Genomic DNA, 18,749 nt, shown 5'->3' with positions numbered 1-18,749 from the left:
AGTCTCTGACAAACCTCAAACAGAAGGGAAACCACTACATAGTCAAAACCAAGAGAAGAAGATGACCATTGCTCTGTAATCAAACAAACAATATCTCTCAATACCTGCATCTGGTGAGCAAACAAAGAGCACCATATACACACACACACATTACACAAATTCACCAACACACCAAAAAGAAAAGACAATCTTGAAGCTATAAGAACATAACATCCATCAGTTTCTACTCTTCTACTATTAATATCCTAAAGTCAGTCACAAAAAGTCAACTCAAAGTGTCACACACACACACACACACACATAACGGTCATTAATATGTCAACAAATTACACCTCCTTCTGATCACATTCATCTCTAACCTCCCAACTCCTACTCCGTTAACTGCTTCAAACAGACACTCAGTTATGTAAGGGCGAATCTGGTTCAGAGTAAGTGTATGTAGAAGCAGAATCTTCCTTTGGTATAGCCACAAAGTTCAAAGGAGCTGTTGATAGTTTCCTCACTTCCTTGAAATATCCATTCTGGCCATGATGACCTGAGTAAGATCTTGGGGTCATCATAACGTCGCTATTTGCTCCTCCTGCTGAGTTTCTGCGAGGTGTAGGAGGCATAGATACATTCCCACTGTAACCATTGACCTTTCTTATGCTGTTGCTTCTTCTTGGACTCGGTTTTGATCCATAAATGGATTCCCTCCGGTTTAATGACAGATCCTGCATCTTCTTCTGATCCTGCAAAAGAAATAACAAGCTCGTTTTAACGCATGCAAGCCGTATTGCAAACCTTTAAAGAGAGCATTATGACAAACCCTGTAACGTTTCTTTTCCTCTTCCTGTTGTTTCCTTGTCAGTTTGTAATCTTCAAGTATGGATACCAATCGAACCTGTAGGAAAACCATAGTCAAAAGGAGTGAGCTTTCAAAAATCTAAGAATGTGTCTACTACTTTAATGTTTACTTTTTACTTACACCATCGTATAGAAATGACTTCTGTGTTTGTTCCTCCCATAAAAGTGTTTTCTTGATGAGATTGTCAACCATTGCTACAGAAAAACAATAAACATAAGCTAAAGATCTCATGTGAATGTAGTGGACAAGACTCACAAGAAACATACATGGAATCTTGTTTACTGTAACCCTAGCTCGTTCAGCATGCTTTAGGTTTACATGTCCTCCTCTTCCAGCGCTGTATCGGTTCTCATCCTGAAACCAAACAAGGCATTACTCACTTACACACCATTCAACGAACCCATTCTCGGCCAGTTTTCTTCTTACCTGGTTGTATTCTTCTAACCAGTTCTCCTCTTCACAAGCAGATAGCCAACGGTCAATCCTATCAATAATCTCTTTCCGGCTCTGTGCCTCTTCTTTGATTCTGTTTATCTGCGCTTCGATGTTAGCAAGAAGCTCTGAAGGGTCCACTAACCCTGAAGAAACGTCAGGATCATCAGCAAGAGAACCAGTTGTGAGGATAACATAAAACTCTGATTAGTATTTTTTTTTTACCAGAGTCAATCAAAGCAGTTGATTTCTCAAGAGATGTGCTTGTGTCAGGTTCAATGTGAGCCAATCTGCAAAGATTCTCCAACTCAGACCTTCTTTTCATCACCAGCTCCTTCATTCTACTAGATTTCAGCTTGTTGAAACGGTCTACTTCTGCAGACACCTAATAATACAATTGGTTGAGACTAATGACACTTAAAGTTGGTAAAAAGAAAAGAGTTTTTTGTTGTTACCTGTTCAATTGTTTCAGTAGAAAGGATGTTTGGCTCTGTGACATCAGATTCAGATGATCTCACAACACAACTGACTCTTGCAAATCTCATTCTATCTTCCTGAGGTGTGTCCATTAGATTCCATAGCTCCAAAAGTGACTCCACCACATCCTTCAACTGCAACACAAAAGGTTAAAATCCTAAACCATAACCATTGAGATTGAAGACATGTTTTACTATCTAACATTTTGAAAGCGGAGTCTCCTCTCAGTTTTCAGCTTTTCAATCATTTGCTGTAAACCATCCAACGTCTCATCGCTAATGTTAGTAGACTGCTCGTGGTTAGTCCTATGTAAACTCGGGTGAACCTCGCTAACAGTCTGACAAAAGTCAACTCCAAGAACACCGCATAGAGCGTGCACCTCGTTCACATAATCCAACACCTTGTTTAAACGATCCGCCTGCAATTAAAAAACAAAGAACAAATGAGTATTTCATCTTCTTATGTATTCATGAGAAACAATCTTCTTCCTCACCTTCTCCTTCTGAAGCGAGCGGAGATGTGTTTGATACTCGTTAAGCTTCCTTAGAGTCAAGTCTTGATCATCATCAAGAGTCAAAGAATCAATCATGGCTTTGTTGTAACCAGAGATCTCGCCGCTCATCTTCTCAATCTGCGCCTTTACATCCACAAACTGCTTCACTCTCTCATCTTTCTGCAACCTCAAATCCTCAAGTAGAGGCCTCACATAAGCAAGCTTTTCTTTCAATGATTTTGAAGAACCTTTCTCTTTGATCTGCAACAACCAAAAATAAATAAATAAAAACTTTCCAAGATAGAAGTTAACATTCAGAAACTAGGTGCACACATACCGGTGAGTGGATGTTTAGGACACCAACCGGTGAGTGGATGTTTAAGACACCAAGAGCAGCCATTATAGAAGCAACCTCAGCTTCAATTGATACAAGTGATTGATGAAGCTGTGCCTTGGAGTTTGCAGCCTCGTCTACTTTTCTTCTGTAGATTTCTAGACATTCCTTCTCCAACTCCATTAGCATCCGGTCTTTCTCAGCATCACTCTCACCAATATCAACCCATATCTTCTGCTCCATACCCAAAAAAAAACAAAATTTACCATTAAACCCATCAAAATAACATTTCTAACAGATTACATGTAGAAGAAAAAAGGTGAAGACTTTATCATGTAATTTGAATACTACACAAAAACCCAAATTCTAGAACGAGAGACAAAGTTCACAGTAACCCCTTAAACCTAAAAAGGAGAAGACTTTATCCTATAGAAAAAAAAAAAAAAACAGAGTTGTTCTGTGAATCATCGTTTTCAAGAACCCTAAATGTAGAAGAAAAGGTGAAGACTCTATCCTATAATTTGAATACTACACAAAAAACCCAAATCCAAAAACGAGAGATAAAGTTCACAGTAACCCTTTAAACCTAAAAAGGAGAAGACTTTATCCTATAGTGACCGTTATCAAGAAGAAGAGAGAGAGAGGTTGAAGAAGAGACCTGAAGCTCTTGAAGCAGAGCATTACAAGTAGTGTTTGTACGGAAAAAGAGACTCGTAGGGCTTCCAATCTCAAGCATTTCACCGAGTTTTTGCTTCTCCCTCTCGCTTATTTTCTCTCAACAGTTAGAATCTTGAACCAGAACAGAGAGAGAGCAGTGCTTGTGAGAACAATGGCTACTTAAAAAAATCAAAGAAACAACACAACTCAGCAGAGTTAACAAGTATCAGATCTGAAGCTCTTAACATAGAAAAAAAGCTTTTCTCATTACTTTTGCAGAGAGGAGAAAGATTGATCAGCGAAGCATAGAATTCCGAGCTAAAGTTGCAAGAAAAGAGAGGAGAGATCATGTTGAAGAATATATAAAGAAAGAAGTTTTTTTTTCTTTAATGAGAAAAAAAACTGAGCTTCTTTTTGTCATATTACATAAATGTTGTTTTTTTTTGGCCGTTACTTAAAATGTTACTTATTTAATATCCTGTTATGTTACATGGAAAAAATACGATACTATTAAAGGCGAGCTAATTAGGGAAAAAGGAATGAGATTTGGCTTCTTTATTAATATGCATATCGTAGTGTATAGTGTCATCATAATATATAATATGCCAGTCGTGGACCAACCAACCAATATGTATTAACTATTAAGTTAGTTTATACATCATATGATTAAAGTGATTTAAATTGTAAACTAGTTGATTTTCTAAGCAAAACAATTGCAATGAATAGACTAATACCGACATTGCAATGAAGCTTTTATCATGAGAAGAAAAAGTTAAAGCACTTGCAAACATAAATTCTTCTTTTTTTTGGTGTATGGAGCTTTGCATTAATGTAAAGTTGTAATGTTTTTTTTACAAGAAAAATACGCCAAAGTGGGGCCTAATCAAAAGGAGGATGTGGTGGTGGCCAATGTCACACCACTCCACTAGTTTCCATTAAGAAGTTGAAAATCTTATTCTCTTTATTAAATCATCATAAAGTTCGAATCCTATCCAAACCTTTCATTATTGCGCTCCACAACTACTAATCAAATATGCAATTATTATGACACTATTTATTTATATTCTGATATTTATGTGTGTATCTTAACCCATACTTAACCATAACCATACAAAACATAACAGATCAGTGTACGGAGAAGTCAATTTCCAATAAATTAAGGTGGGTGCTGATTAAAAAAAGAAGTCAAAATCATTTTGGTTAACAGCAAAAAAGGCGACCAGTACTGGTAAACATTGAATTATTAGCCGATAGTTTAAGTTCTAACCACTCCATATACGAATTAATAAGTTTCATGCAAAGTTGTACAATAATATTGTCTTGGCGCATCAATGATAAACAAACAATATATAAAGATCAACAATGGAGTTTTTAGTTAAAAAAAAACAAGATTGACAATGGAGTAGTCATATAAAAGATTGTGTTTGTCTCCTGTTCCATGAAGGTTGTTAAAATCTAAACATATTTAATTCTAGGAACACATTTGTTTTTATTTCCTATGGCTCGCTGAACTTTAATTATTTTTCGGATGTGCGATAAAAAAATACTCCCTCTGTTTTTTAATGTTGCATATTCTAGATTTTTCACACATTTTAATAAAACACATTAAATTTGCATATTTTTTGTGTTTATCTTTGCTTCATAATTTTAAACCAATAACAATTCAGTAAATGCAATTAAGTTTTTTAAAATTTGCAATTAGTTAATAAAACATGTCTTGAAAATGTAAAAAATTGATCTTTTTAAAACAAATTTTTTTCCTAGAATATGTAATATTAAGGAACAGAGAGAGTACTAAGTAATAATTGGTTCATGAATATAATTTCAATTTGCATATGTGTTGATGATTTGCATTTTATATATGATTATTACACAGATCAATAAAACACACACGCAAAAATGACATATATCATCTGAGAACTTGCATGGATTCTGCATCAAGAAAATAACAAGGGATTGATGAAAGATTGTGTTCTCTAATTTGTTTTGAAGGGTTAAGATAAGTTAAAACTAAAATGGGCGTGTGGTCGACCCCACATGTCTGGATACTAATTGCTTATATCATACTTCCTCTGTTTTTTTAAAATGGATGTTCTATAAAAATATTTTATTTCCAAAAGATGTATTTTTCATGTTTTCAAACTATATTTTGTCAACTAATAATGAAAAATTGTGTGTTTCAAAAATATTAATTACATTTCTTTTAATTCTATTGGTTTAAAAATATAAGAAATATAAAGTTACAAAAAACTATGCATTAATAACTAAGTTTTAATATGATTTCTTAATAAGTGTGAAAATCCTAGAACATTTATCTTTAAAAAATAGAGGGAGTATATTATATAGATCCAACTAATACAAGAAGTTAAAGATGTAATCATGTAAATGAGAATTGAAAAAAAAATTATTAGTGGAAAGAGAAAAGGATAAAATGTGATCATCACAAAAGGCAGAAGGGGTTGTTTGATTAGAGAAAGATATGAATATATGCCTCATTTCTCAAATGGCTCCTCCTCCTCCACTTCCTTTATTGCTATTTGTCTCTGTTTACACTTGTTTTGATTTCATACAATTTTTTTTTGGTAAACAGATTGATTTCATATAATAGTAGGAAGATTGGTGACAAACTAATGATCATTATTATACAATTCTAGATATTTAAGAAGACCACAAACCAATGCCCTTGAGAAATAATGGATTACATTCCTATATCAAAACTTCTATCAACGAAAACTATGCAAAACAAATTCATGTTGTACTTTACATGGTCCAACTTATAGATATGTAGATCTCTACTCGCCAATTCACTACGAGAAGAATTCTCTTGAATATCATTGAGTAGCTGACACAAGTCACACTAACATTCACAGAGTAATCACCACACGTGTAACTTGAAAAGAGCTTACGTTTTGTTAACGTAAAGGCACAATTCACAAACAGCACATGGATCTAATATATAGTCATATATTGCATCGAGGAGGAGGAGGAGGAAGAGGTTGTTGAATAAAATGATTTAGGCAATTACATCAGCAAACCCAGTACTGTTTCAATTATTTTTCGTTAGGTGAATACAATATATGTGTGAATACAGCTAGAGAACTCCAAGAAGCTAATTGGTCAAAACTTTTGACTCAAAGATAATGCTGACCAAACTTCAGAAACTGACAAAAGACATGTCTCTATCTGTACCGTCCGGTTTGAGACTTTCTTAACCGGATTGATGTTACAGTAGAGGTACTGTCTAGGACCACCATTGATTCAATGGAGATTCAAGGGTCACATAAGTCAACCTTGCAGACTGCATCATACTGTAATAGTTAGTAAGGAACTGGCAAAATTATGTCTGTTTTTTTAGACTCCTTTATGCCTATTCTTTTTAGTAGTCTGAAGCCCAACTTACTAAACTACTAGAGGAACTGGACTAAGCCAGCAACAAGCCCAAACATATGATTACTGTAGATGAAAACGATAAGACATAATATGTGGTTACAGAAAATGGCATGAATACAATTCTATTTTGTGGATGAGTAGTTATTGACAAGTATAGTTCACAAGCACGTTTGATTGTAAAGTTGATAACTAAGTGATTTCAGAGAGAAGAAAACGTCAAAACATGTAAATTTCGCTCGTTCTCTTTTTTCCTAATAAACAATTTTCTGAAGCAGCAAACAAAAAAAACAAAAAGAGATAACGTTTCATAGCATTAGCCGCTTTTTTTTTATAGTTTAAAAACTGCAGCTCCAAGTTTGTCTCTCTGCTCTCTATATCTTTCCTTCTGCACAGTTGTTTCCATTGCTGTCGTTGGATCTCTCTGTGGAGCCTAGTACAACCTGTTCTTGGGCTGAACCTGGTGGGAGGAACACACCAGTGCCAGGGACAGGCACTCTTGGCTGAGGTGGTGGCAGTAGCCAGCTCGTTCCCGCAGGTATGACACCACCTTGGAACGGCATTGGAGTGGCAAGCGGAGGAGAAGGTCCTTTGAATATAGTCTGCACACTGTTGTGATGATTATGCGGCGATCTGCTTGGCGGTGGACTCCAGTTAGTTCCTCCTATAGAGTTTCTCGGCTGAGATTTGGTGAAAGTGATGAGAATCCTCTTCTTTGGGATCGAGTGAACAGCAAACTTGGCAAGACCTGCGGATTTGCCTTCCACCAGAAGAAGAGATCTGTTCAAAACACCAAATGTAATTGATCATAAACGGAGTGAAAGATCAAAACTTTGCAAAACTTGAGAGTGAAAGTTACCCGGGAGTGAGAGACAGCTTGAGAGAGCCCTTGTAGTCTCCCGGATAATCAGAGACAATGACTCTTCCAAATGTGAAATCACATTCAGACAAGGACAAGACCCCAACCGGTCGTCCAAACCAGGGAACAAACATATGAGGCTGAGAGTGATCTCCCTATAGTTTCAGAACAAGACTTGCACTTAGTTATAAGAAAACAGATTAATTAGTTAAGAAAGACTAATTTAACCTCGTTGAAGAAATCAATGATGCATGCGTCTGGTTTCACAGGTATGATTTGCTTTGAGACCAAACGTTCAATGATGTCTGTAAGAAACGATGGGATTGGCTCTATTCTTCTATCTGCATTAAAAACTCATATCTCATGTTAACCTATACACAGAAGCTACAAGCATTCTTAACAGAGAACTTGCCTTTGATACTCTCATCATCATCAGGCATTGTATCAGCTATAGGGAGACCGAGCTGGATCATCTCGCGTCCATGTCCTCTATTTGGACGTTTATAACTCACATATGCCTCACCTGCTTTTGATCATGAAACTAACGGTTTCAAGACCTGAGATTCAAATCATTAGAAGAGTGTATAAAAAAAGATTCTTACTTTGGAGTTGACCTCTTCTTCCAGCGTTTCTCAGATTGTTTGCAATAGAAACCAATTGAGAAACTTCATTGGAATCAACCATTTTCTCATATAGCTTCAATCCTTCAACAACATTAACCTACACACAAACAAAAAAAAAAACAGAATTATTAGGTGTAAAGTATTAAAAAAATATTGAAGAAGATCCAAGTTACACACCAGTTTTGCTTCATACATCTCTTCAACAACAAAAGTCTTTGCTATGCTTGCAGGACACTCTTTATCTTTCTCTTCCTGTTTTTGCTCAGAACTGAGATTATTATCTGAAAGAAAGAAAGAAAACAACACATAATCAGAAGGTCTAGTATCAGTAAAGAGTCTATGGCTTCCACTATTAACATGTTCCACAGCCAAAAAAACTTTACTTTTCTTACAAGCAAGCAAGCTAAGAAGCCAACACAAAGAGACTATTTACATTACCTATCTTCTCCTCAGCAACAGACAACGCCTTATCATCACTTGCTACCTTAGTCTCACTGTTGTTTCTCACCATAGACTCAGCTCCTCCTCCTCCTCTGTAACCACCACCACCATGATGATGCTTGTTAAATCCAGGCCCTGATCTCCTCCCTCCAAACTCATCAGAACTGTAATAATGCCTTTGCTGAGGCCTTCCCTGTTGCTGCCGCCGCTTCAGAGCAGCTTGATGCAGAGAGTGAGAGATGTCAGCGATCGAGTAAAACTGCTGCATATAAAGAACTTGAGACCAGCTTGCTTGACGGTGTTGGATTGCTGAGACAACGGATTCGTATTCGTTTTGATCTCCGGCAGCCACTAGATGTTGGCAGAGGGAGTCGATGATGGCGTTGGCTGCGGCGAACTCCCCACGAATCCACGAGATAAACCCGTCTCGCCCGTCGGGGATCCAGTTACCCGGTGGCATTGCCATTTTGGTGGTAAGTGGTAACAATAAAGTTTGATTCTTTATTGGTTTTTTGATGTCAAAACACAAAGGCAAAGGTTACTTCAAACAGATCTGCAGAAACAGAGGAAAGATAATGAGATAGAAATTCAAGGAGATGTTATTGTAAATAGTTTAAAGATGTCAACTTTAACGTGATTCAGATAAAACCCAGGAAGAAAGTTGGTGAATTTCGGATTTAAAATATTAAAAAAAAATTAAAAAACGAATTATAGAATTTAAAAAAAATGTAAGAGAGAATGACCATTAAAAATGTGAAGGTTTTTATTATGAGGCGAAACAGAACAGATCTGATAAAAAAAAGAAAAAAAAAACAGAATGTTCACGTCGTGACGGTGAAGCCGAGTAAAGAGGTGTAATCTAGTTAAAAGTGATGATGTATAAAGTGTTAAGGGGAAGCTTCGTAAAAGGCAAGACGAGAGAGAGATCTTAGGGTTTTTTTTAGGACAAGAAGTGACAAGTTTAGCTTAGTTAATACGCATGCGTTTTAACAGAGTCTAAAACGGTGGCTTACTACTCGGATGACTTCACATCTCTCTCTCAATGAGTCTCAATCTCATTTTTTCTTCATTCATGAAATTTTTGTTGCAAATTAATAGTTCGGTCGTCGATAATAATTTCCAGAGATTACATTCACATTAGTGAGTTAAGGTACGTTTTGTGCAATTCATAGTTGGAACGAAATCGAGATTCCGCATCTTTTTAAAAGATGCTGATTATAAGTTGATTTATCTTCGTCTGTCTAGATGTTTTAAACACAAGATTATCACGTCACCTTTAGCTTTATCTAATGGGCCTAATGACCCGATATGTCATATGATAAGATTCACATGTGGATCAAACATGGGCCTACAAGATAGATTCTAGATTTTGTTTTATTTTCTTGCAACAGACAGATTGTAGGCTTTGTTGGAACTTAGAAGTTATGTCCCTTTGAAATGGAAACACACACTCCCAAAAAGAACTTTCGTCACTTGTTTAATTATATGAGATTTGTCTTATGGTTGTTTCCAACTTTCATTATGTAAAATGAAACTTTAGATAATTCGGATCAGTATAATTAAACATATATACTTTGTGAAAGATGAGTCAGCTGAGTATGACTAGTAATCCAATCTTATTCTTACACTAATTACGGAATTTTTCTGCTTTCTTTACTAAAGTCGTTGATTAATTAATGGGATGTTTGTATATAACCGCGTCCACATATAATAAGACGACACGTATAGATATCATTGTTGTTGACGTTTTATCTTACTCTTATTTTATGTGATCCTATAACCAAAAGTTCCAGGACACTGAGTTAAAGCAAAGATATACTCCTTCGTTTCCAAATTCATCGAGTTTTAAGATTGTGTACAACTATTAAGAAATTTATTTTTTATTTTAAAAATATAATATAAAACTTATTTAACCAATCACAAAACAGACTATAAAATATCATTGGCTACGCCGTTTTTGATAAAGTTAAAAAGTACAGTAAAGTATACGAAAACATCACCTATTTTGAAACATCAAAAACTTTTTAAAACATTATATATTTAGAAACAGATATAATATATCATATTGGCTCAATGGACATCTTCACCAGGATTCAGGAAGATGCCATATGGAGACACCACTTGTTAAAACTTACAAAGTACACGACATGATATTCGACAAATATATACGATCTTTTTCTCGAACAATTTAAAGTTTGTCATAGATTATCTTCAAGGTGCAATTTGTTTTCGCCCAAGTGCTCCATGTTTCTACACTGAAAAATAAGTGTAGCTCCGAAAACATCGCACGAAAGTCACCTTGAAATGACACTGTTGATGACACATTGTGTATATGTGAATGAGCTGAAATGTGCAATGTGGTCACCTCACGTAAAATAGACAGTAAAGTCAATAATGTATGCTGGCAGGACCAAAAAGTCAGTAATATTTATTGGAGACATTGAAATACTTGTACAAGATAAACAAACGTACTCATTTTTGTTGAAAACCAAGAATTATGAGGACGTACATGCATAATTCATATGAAGAATGAGAATAGCTTATGAAAACAAAAATTGATATCTTATATTCCATCTGCTAATTTTATGAATATTCATGTTTGATTATTTATTGCCACTTTCTCCAGTTTGACATTGTATTCCTAAATTTATAGTTTACAAATAAACAATTCTATTAATTTATTCGTGACAAATAAAATATTCAAAATATTTTTATTATTATGTTTCACGACAATTTTTAGTGGGGGTAAATAAAAATATCTCAGTACTGTCAATCCATCGCTCAGTCCATAATTCATATTCCTATTCAAGATAGAAAATGCCAAAAAGAACCCCTCTAGCTAAAATAACACACACCACCAAATCATATCGACTGGCGGCTCTTGCTCCGGTGCTTCCCGTGACCGTGACGGTGAGGGATCCCACCGAACGTTACCGGATCATTGACCCTAAGACGCTTAGCCTCCTCCGGGTTCACCACACACTCCGGCAAAGCCACCTTGTACCTCGTACGGTCATAACAATACGAATAAGTCATGTGTTTCCGCCGCAAGCTGTCCATTTTCTTCCTCTGAGACTCTGTTATCTCCGACGCTAGCCGGAAATCCTCTGCGGCTCCGTCTTGGCAGCTCAGAACCTTCTCGATAGGGTCAACGGCGCAGCCGTGGAGGATCAAATCTGTGAACTGAGCAACGTAAGGGGCAAATTTGTAATTTACACCGTACTTGCCACCGTTTGTCGCCCATTTGGAACCATCCCATATGGTTGCGTATAAAGACATAGGCTTCGCCGGGAAGTCACCGCCCATTGACGCCGTACGTTTGACCTCTCTGATCGGAATATTGTCTACATAAAATCTGCCATAAAGAAAAAAAATAAGAATCTGATTCATACTTTGAAAATTATCTTAAAAATATGACATTTTTGGTTACAAGATTCCAGGTTTTAGTGGACTGGATTAAGATTCTCTCTTCCAAAAATACTCTGTTTAGTCTCTGATATTGTCAGGAACGAAAGCTGTAAAGCACAAAAGTTTCTAGAACAAGAAACCAAACTCCACTGGCTTTACGTATAAAGTTGAATGAAACAAAAAAAAAATTAATTCATCACATAAAACCCATTTGGCTTTCTTTTAATAGAAACATCAAGTGACGGTTAAAGAGCCTGGTAGATCATTAAAAGACTCATAAAAGCCCAAAACTATCAAGTGACTTGGTTAACTTTTCTAAGCTGAACCAGAGACTTAAGAGGATGATTAACTAGTAATTAAAATTGGGTTTGTTTATAAACTTACATGATGTGAGAGTGAGACCACATGATACTGTACTGGTGAAAATCTTCTGTTGGGTCGAACCAAAGATTGTATCTTTCTTCTCTGCCCAAATGCGTGCTTCCGTTGCCATATATGTTGGTCTGAATCCTCCATTCTTTGCCTCTGATGTTCCCGAGAAACTCAAAATCAATCTCGTCATGATTCTTCTCATATATGTCCCCATTTGACAGCTGATAATGAGAAACATGCATAAACACACACACAAAAAAAAAAGATTTAGCCCTTGTATTCCTTATCTAATCCCATTGAAATAGTGAAACAAAGTCTTCAAGAAATATGTTTAATTAATTAGTAAAAGAAATAGAGATTAGATTTATGCTTACATAGAAGGCAATAACAACTCCTGCAGAGTAATCTGCTGGCAATTTGATAGAAGAACTGAAGAACCCATGTAAGTAAATATCATTTGAGACAAACCCTGAGCCTGTAAAATTGATTACAGGTCAACATAACACTAAGTAAAAATAATTTTACAAAAAAAACAGAAACAAAAAAGACCCAAGAGGGACCAAGAAGACAAACCGGTTCTCTCATCAAGTATTAACCGGACAGATTTTCCGTCTCTGTTAACAATCATATTCTGGTCACCGAATAGATGTGTGTAACCTTCGTCGAACTGTATAAGAGGAAGCTTTTGCAGAGCAAATCCGGAGACTAAACCAGTGAAGAGTGACATGAAAACTAAAAATCGAGCTACAAACCCCATTTTCTTGAAGATTAATTTCAACTGTGTATAGTATTACGAGAGAGAAAAGGGGTGAATAGATATAAATGGATAGCTGAGCGTGTTGAGGACGAGCTATGGAGGTGTGTTGAGAAAGAGAAAGAGAGAAATAGCATGCATACCAAGATATCGACTGCAGAGTACGTCTGGCTATAAATGGTTCACATTTCTAAGAATTTAAGTTTTTATTATAATGTCAACTTACTTCATAATTACTTTTAAATTTAGTACACTGAATTAATAGTACGTGTTTACAACAACAACAAAACGAACAGAAAACAAAAAAAAATTGGTAGTACATTGGACTGAAAGAATCTTGAAACATGAATGTAAGCAAATATAATCAACTTAATAACTAAGCAGATTTTTTTATTACAAGATCAATTTAATCACAGAAAAATTGATTAACAATTTAATTATTAGTTATATAATTGAAAAATGTATATAATCACGTTGAAATTTAGGAGATCATAAAGAAAAGAACAAAAGATATATAAAAGACGGAGAGATGCTGACAAAAAATAGCAATAAAGCACAAGGTGCTTTGGTGCTTACACATGTGTCCCGCCCGACAAATAGTCACAGGTAGACTCACTCACACCTCAAAATTATTTTATTTTCAGAGCAAAGAAAGAAAATTTATACAGATGAAATGCTACAAATACTGTAGTATACGTATTTGTTTCAATCATTACAACATTTTTAGTATCAATTATAATTTTCCTATAAAATACTAAGATAAAACAGGAGTTAAAAGGGTTAAAAAATTGTGAAGGGAACAAAAAGCAGAAAATAATTAGAAACCAAGAGTATTTCTCGTTTATATTTACCATAACATAATCCAATATTATTTTTTATGGATAGAAATAGCACACTTGAGAACAAAAGGGGTCCCATTTAAAGAAAAAGTTGGTTCGACGCTTTACGATAATAAAAACAAATAAAAAGCCAATTTGATTAGCCTCCCCATTTGCCGTCCCGTTACATTCCCGACATTACCAAGTGATTGAATATTTTAAGATTTGCCCTTAATAAAGAAATCAATCGGCGATCGAAGGAGAATCGCGTAAACCAATCGCCAAAATAGTTGAAAACGCACCTGTGAGTCTGTGACTTGACGGTAGCATCATGGAGCAGTGGCCAAGATGTAACGTTTGTCACGGCGGAGAAAAGCCAATTAATGCCTGAAAATTGCCGGTTGTTTTGAGACAAGCGCTGGCGAATTAATTGCAACTTTGATTAACTACAAGAGCTATGGTGGTATCAAAAGCATATATTCATAATATACTGCAAAGTTAAATCTATTAAAACAACGTTCTAGCTAGACTTCTAGTTACACATATGCTATCAAAACCAGCGAGTCAACCACACAAGCTTGATCGAATGGTATATCAGATTTGGAAAGGTGCTAAGCACTCCATATTCGAAAACGGAACATACAAAATTCAGATTTATTCGTTTATGACATGAATATCTAATTTCCATTATGATCAACCGGATCTATTTGGCATTGATAGACAAATCTCCCAAAGACTAATCGGTTGGGCCTCGGTCCGCCAGATACCTCTGAATTATTAAAGAAGCAGACTAATTTATGGTGATATATTTAATTGGTAGGAGCATCTTAAATACTCATAATCAAGATTCAAGACTATAAAATTCTCATACATTTGATTGTTTTATATTCAAGCATAAAATTAAGGGAACTAGACCTTCCAAACTGTAGAGTACATAACTTTGACTTTGTATAAAGGATACACTACATGTCTACACAAGTACGCATAATGATGGGGGGAGGGTGATATTTTTTGGTGAATGATGAGTAATTTGATCGGCTTGTGACTCTGACGTTGTATAAGTCTGGCTTAAATTTTGTTAGGTAAGTGCTGACGTATACAAATTTACTTCAGGTCAGCATCAAGTAGCCGTTGGTCCTTGGCATAGTCTCACAGCTAAACTACTCTCTGCAACGCAATTTACGGCAACATTGACGCCGTTAATACTCCTCTGTAGATGAATATAAGTGTTTGTCAGCTGAGATGGGTCCATGCATAAATAAACCAATTTACAATATCATTGTTATGTATAGTACTATATGTTTGGTAGGTACATAAATAACATTTTGTTTGTTTTTAAAGTTAACTTTGGGAACTTACAACGGTCATCATCCCAACAAGTATGCTGGGAGCAAATTAGCGAATAACACAGTTTTCTGCTAACGTGAGAGTAGTAATGCACGTGAGCTAATGGAAGATCCCAATGAGAATCAGTGCATGAAATATTCACGTGCGATATTTTCCTCCCATGCATATCCGTAATTATTTTGTTGCTGGACCAACGGCTAAGATCCGAGATTTGGTTTTGTGCATTAACCCAAAAAATTAGCCGAGTAAATGGTAACCAATCATGTCTGATTCGCTTAGCAATATAAAGACTTGTGAGGGCAACAAACTGGTGATATGATTTCATCTACAAGAGGCTTCTTGTCAAGGACCCATTTGGAATTGAAATTATACTCGAAAGCTTATAAAGGCCATACAATTATATCAAAGCCCAATATTTAACATATCGTCACTATGAAACAAATATTAATCATTGTTTACAAAAAATATTATCCTTAGTTTTCCTTCTCCGTACATTAACAGATTAACTCATATGGTCAGATGTCATTTAAATAATTAATTGACAAATACTCGATTTGTTGAGAAAAATAATATCTTCTCCATCTAAATTTGACCATGGATGCTTTGATATAATTATGCTATTTGAATGATTATGTAATTTATGTTAATCATATATTCAAAGAAACGATATACAATGAGGTAAAACAAATTAAATTAGAGGGAGACTCTGACCATGGACTCTTTGATATAACTATGCTATTTACGGAATGAATTCAATTGAAAAACTATCATAATACAATTCTCTGATCATACATTGAAAGAAACATACTTCGGGTCAAAGGATTAAGATTTTATCGCAAAAACATTTAAACGATATTTTGCGAGGTTAGTCATACTTTTGAATCGTTCAAAGTATATAATATTTGGTCACGATAGTTGACCATAAATTGACATTTTAAAAAATAAAATACATGTCGGTCTATATATTGACCAAAAGTTTTCTCGAGTCAAAAAGAAATTTCTAATTTTCCTGGTTTCGGCGAACCAGAGATTAACTGCGTGTAAATTGAGTTATAGGATGAGTCCTAGGTTTTAGTTGGAGATTCCTGGTTAAAGTAAATTGTTATTAGCTAAAATATCTAGAGTCAATTGGCTGAATATACCCAAAATAAATCAAAATTAGCAAAATACCCATTTGCATGAAAAACCCTGCTTCCTATAGTATTTTGAGTTTGTTTTGCCGAAAATGCCTTTGCTTCCTTGCCACCTCTCCTAATAAAGTACAGACTATAATATCTTTTTGATATGTGCTAGAGATGTTGTAGGTCCCTCTTCATGTGTAGGTGTGCCACCAGATGAATCTTAGACCACAATAACCTTTTTGATATTCACGTTTCACCGTAGATGGTTCTGAGATATTTGATCGTAATATTAAATAGTGTAATCCCATATCCCAAGTTAGTAGTTAAGGTTTAATATAATGTGTAGAGGCTAACTATATACATGGGAGTTACCCTGCGAATATAGATACAAATGTGACATATAATGACATGAGTAATTGTTAACATAGTAAATAGATGTTACAAAAGTTATTAGAGATTTGTGAAAATGTACGAGATTTGTTAACTGATACTTAGAAATTATGATATATATAACCCTCTATAGAAAGCTGGTATATGTGAACACGTTAATTTTTGTTGTAACATGCGTTAGACAAACAAATTCTACGTGGACGAAGATTTTAATGGAAAACTAGGGATTAAGGGGCATAAAATGTGTTTTAACAGCTGGCCTAAAATGTATCAGCCGATAACTACATATTTGTAACAGATCACAAACTATGTACCGATATCAACTAACATTATAAATATCACCCACCATATCATGTCATATATTCGATTGATTATCTGCTACGTTTTATATTAGATGCATAGCTTATTTGTTATCCCGTTAACATGTGAGCCATTTACGAAAAATTGCCTCCAAAATATATTTAGTATTTCCATAAATATATTAGTTGCTATTTGGTCGTACATATATTAAAAAAAATACATCAACACAATAACATTATATACTACAAATACTTACTTGTTATAAAAGAGTACATAAATTGACTTCTACACATATTAATAACTGCTAAATCTAAGTTTAACATGTAACTAAGTAGATATCGTTACCACAATATATCACTACAAAAATTATGTCTATTTTAGTTAAGTTAAAGCTTACTGAAAAGGTTAACATCTTAATTATACTAGTAGCGTCTATAAAAAAGATTCTTGCACATAATGCAGTCTGACGAGAAAGAACCTGACCCAAATTAGCACTATGAAAAATAGCCAATACGGTTTCTTGGATGGGAGATGAGTCAACAGTTGTTCTCTTCACGATGGTTGCATAGCTTTATCTTTTGAGTTACCTCCTCTGATTCCTTCTACGGTACCAAAGCAGAACATTCACCTCTTTATGCGTCAATGATTTCTCTATTGTGACAATGATTTCAAAATTTTAAGATTTTTTCTTGAATTTTCACTGCCTTTACGAAATACAAGAGCAAATGTGAAAATTTTGAAAAATGAACGAAAGAAAAGAGGAAAAGAGAAAGAGAGAGAGAGAGAGGAGATATACGTCTAGCAATGCATAGAGATATGAGTCTGACATCGTATCTAAGACTAGGCTAATAGGATGGTACATGGATAGGGATAATCTCGGGTTTTAGAAATGTTAATAGTAGTTGGGGTAGTTGGCTAATTATGGGTTTTTGTGGGTATAGAGACCCTAATTTCTCAAATATCTAAACGCCTGTGACATATCCACTTGATTGGCGCATTAGTCACATATATATAGGCCTGTGATTTAAGTTTCATCTTCCCATTGACTGGACAAAAAAGGACGGTGATGTGGAGTCAATACGTACAAAGTTTAGTTTGGAATTTAATATAGAGTGAGTTACCTTATAAGGCACTTTTGTCACTTTCTTTACATCATAAGACACATTGTGCCTGAGGAGCACTTTCTCCGTTTCCTAGGCGATTTATGGACTCTTTTGTCTTCCCAAGCAGAATAAACTAGTTGGACTTGTGGTTGTGATAATAAAGTAAATTAACTAGGACGTGAGTTAATGCTTGTGTTAGTGGATGAAATTTTTCTTTTAAAACTTTTTTTGGTTATTTATTTTATTACTGTTTATACCACCTAATGTTTTTAATTGATTTTATTTTCAATTGTAAAATAAATAAAATAAATAGAATTATTATAATAATCTATTTATAAGATTTTCTATCTTTTAACATCCATTTCATATATATTTATTAACATTTACGTAAAACAAATATGTGGACATGGACATAGTAAATGGATATGTGGACATGGACTAAATCTGTGGACATGGACATGGATTAAATTTGTGGACATGGACGAAATCTGTTGATAAAAATTTGTAGACGAAAACGTTTTCATTACTTAAGAGAAAGAACAAAGGTCTTGAGGCAACGACTCAAACCAAACTAAAGGACAAAATA

At 34.9% G+C, this 18,749-nt stretch overlaps 3 protein-coding genes across 8 annotated transcripts; all 3 read right to left on the bottom strand.

Moving 5' to 3' along the window:
• Positions 1-81: 81 nt before the first annotated feature.
• Positions 82-3,637, bottom strand: LOC106312781 (65-kDa microtubule-associated protein 7). Of its 4 annotated transcripts, none has more exons than XM_013750432.1 (12): positions 3,512-3,616; positions 3,242-3,372; positions 2,587-2,817; positions 2,250-2,510; positions 1,959-2,174; positions 1,735-1,890; positions 1,505-1,664; positions 1,274-1,425; positions 1,114-1,201; positions 968-1,041; positions 809-883; positions 82-731 (listed from the first exon to the last, which is right to left on the bottom strand). In XM_013750432.1, exons 2-12 carry the CDS (start codon positions 3,317-3,319, stop codon positions 399-401), a joined length of 1,824 nt encoding a protein of 607 aa, XP_013605886.1. In that variant the 5' UTR covers positions 3,320-3,372; positions 3,512-3,616; the 3' UTR covers positions 82-398. The 4 variants fall into 4 exon arrangements, with proteins under 4 accessions (XP_013605886.1, XP_013605883.1, XP_013605887.1 ...); XM_013750429.1 differs by having other exon boundaries at positions 175-731; positions 3,242-3,416; positions 3,512-3,637; XM_013750433.1 differs by having other exon boundaries at positions 175-731; positions 2,614-2,817; positions 3,242-3,416; positions 3,512-3,637.
• A 3,207-nt stretch (positions 3,638-6,844) lies between these two features.
• Positions 6,845-9,454, bottom strand: LOC106308279. 3 transcript variants are annotated; one of them, XM_013745429.1, is made up of 8 exons: positions 9,376-9,454; positions 8,548-9,103; positions 8,287-8,390; positions 8,089-8,206; positions 7,899-8,012; positions 7,715-7,827; positions 7,487-7,641; positions 6,845-7,407 (listed from the first exon to the last, which is right to left on the bottom strand). In XM_013745429.1, the coding sequence occupies exons 2-8, from the start codon at positions 9,014-9,016 to the stop codon at positions 7,002-7,004; spliced, it is 1,479 nt and encodes a 492-aa protein (XP_013600883.1). In that variant the 5' UTR covers positions 9,017-9,103; positions 9,376-9,454; the 3' UTR covers positions 6,845-7,001. The 3 variants fall into 3 exon arrangements, with proteins under 3 accessions (XP_013600883.1, XP_013600882.1, XP_013600884.1); XM_013745428.1 differs by having other exon boundaries at positions 9,294-9,384; XM_013745430.1 differs by lacking the exon at positions 9,376-9,454 and having other exon boundaries at positions 7,899-8,009; positions 8,548-9,249.
• A 1,788-nt stretch (positions 9,455-11,242) lies between these two features.
• Positions 11,243-13,258, bottom strand: LOC106309507 (probable xyloglucan endotransglucosylase/hydrolase protein 28). The gene is made up of 4 exons (XM_013746547.1): positions 12,904-13,258; positions 12,705-12,805; positions 12,343-12,551; positions 11,243-11,905 (listed from the first exon to the last, which is right to left on the bottom strand). Exons 1-4 carry the CDS (start codon positions 13,085-13,087, stop codon positions 11,413-11,415), a joined length of 987 nt encoding a protein of 328 aa, XP_013602001.1. The 5' UTR covers positions 13,088-13,258; the 3' UTR covers positions 11,243-11,412.
• Positions 13,259-18,749: the final 5,491 nt, after the last annotated feature.

Source organism: Brassica oleracea, chromosome C8, assembly GCF_000695525.1.
Source record: "Brassica oleracea var. oleracea cultivar TO1000 chromosome C8, BOL, whole genome shotgun sequence".
NCBI classification, from domain to species: domain Eukaryota; kingdom Viridiplantae; phylum Streptophyta; class Magnoliopsida; order Brassicales; family Brassicaceae; genus Brassica; species Brassica oleracea.
The sequence above is the reverse complement of the archived record's forward strand: the minus strand, read 5'-3'. Positions and strand labels throughout refer to the sequence as shown.

What these genes read in the sequence shown, in the direction of transcription:
- LOC106312781 (XM_013750429.1), bottom strand. Translation starts at nt 3,319, where the DNA reads ATGCTTGAGATTGGAAGCCCTACGAGTCTCTTTTTCCGTACAAACACT. An exon ending in CTACTGAAACAATTGAACAG is followed by an intron (nt 1,665 to 1,734) that starts GTAACAACAAAA and finishes TTGTATTATTAG; the next exon opens with GTGTCTGCAGAAGTAGACCG. An exon ending in GGTTAGAAGAATACAACCAG is followed by an intron (nt 1,202 to 1,273) that starts GTAAGAAGAAAA and finishes GTTTGGTTTCAG; the next exon opens with GATGAGAACCGATACAGCGC.
- LOC106308279 (XM_013745429.1), bottom strand. Translation starts at nt 9,016, where the DNA reads ATGGCAATGCCACCGGGTAACTGGATCCCCGACGGGCGAGACGGGTTT. An exon ending in AGATGTATGAAGCAAAACTG is followed by an intron (nt 8,207 to 8,286) that starts GTGTGTAACTTG and finishes GTTTGTGTGTAG; the next exon opens with GTTAATGTTGTTGAAGGATT. An exon ending in AAGCTGTCTCTCACTCCCGG is followed by an intron (nt 7,408 to 7,486) that starts GTAACTTTCACT and finishes TGTTTTGAACAG; the next exon opens with ATCTCTTCTTCTGGTGGAAG.
- LOC106309507 (XM_013746547.1), bottom strand. Translation starts at nt 13,087, where the DNA reads ATGGGGTTTGTAGCTCGATTTTTAGTTTTCATGTCACTCTTCACTGGT. An exon ending in GAGTTGTTATTGCCTTCTAT is followed by an intron (nt 12,552 to 12,704) that starts GTAAGCATAAAT and finishes TCTCATTATCAG; the next exon opens with CTGTCAAATGGGGACATATA. An exon ending in TGGTCTCACTCTCACATCAT is followed by an intron (nt 11,906 to 12,342) that starts GTAAGTTTATAA and finishes TCTTTATGGCAG; the next exon opens with ATTTTATGTAGACAATATTC.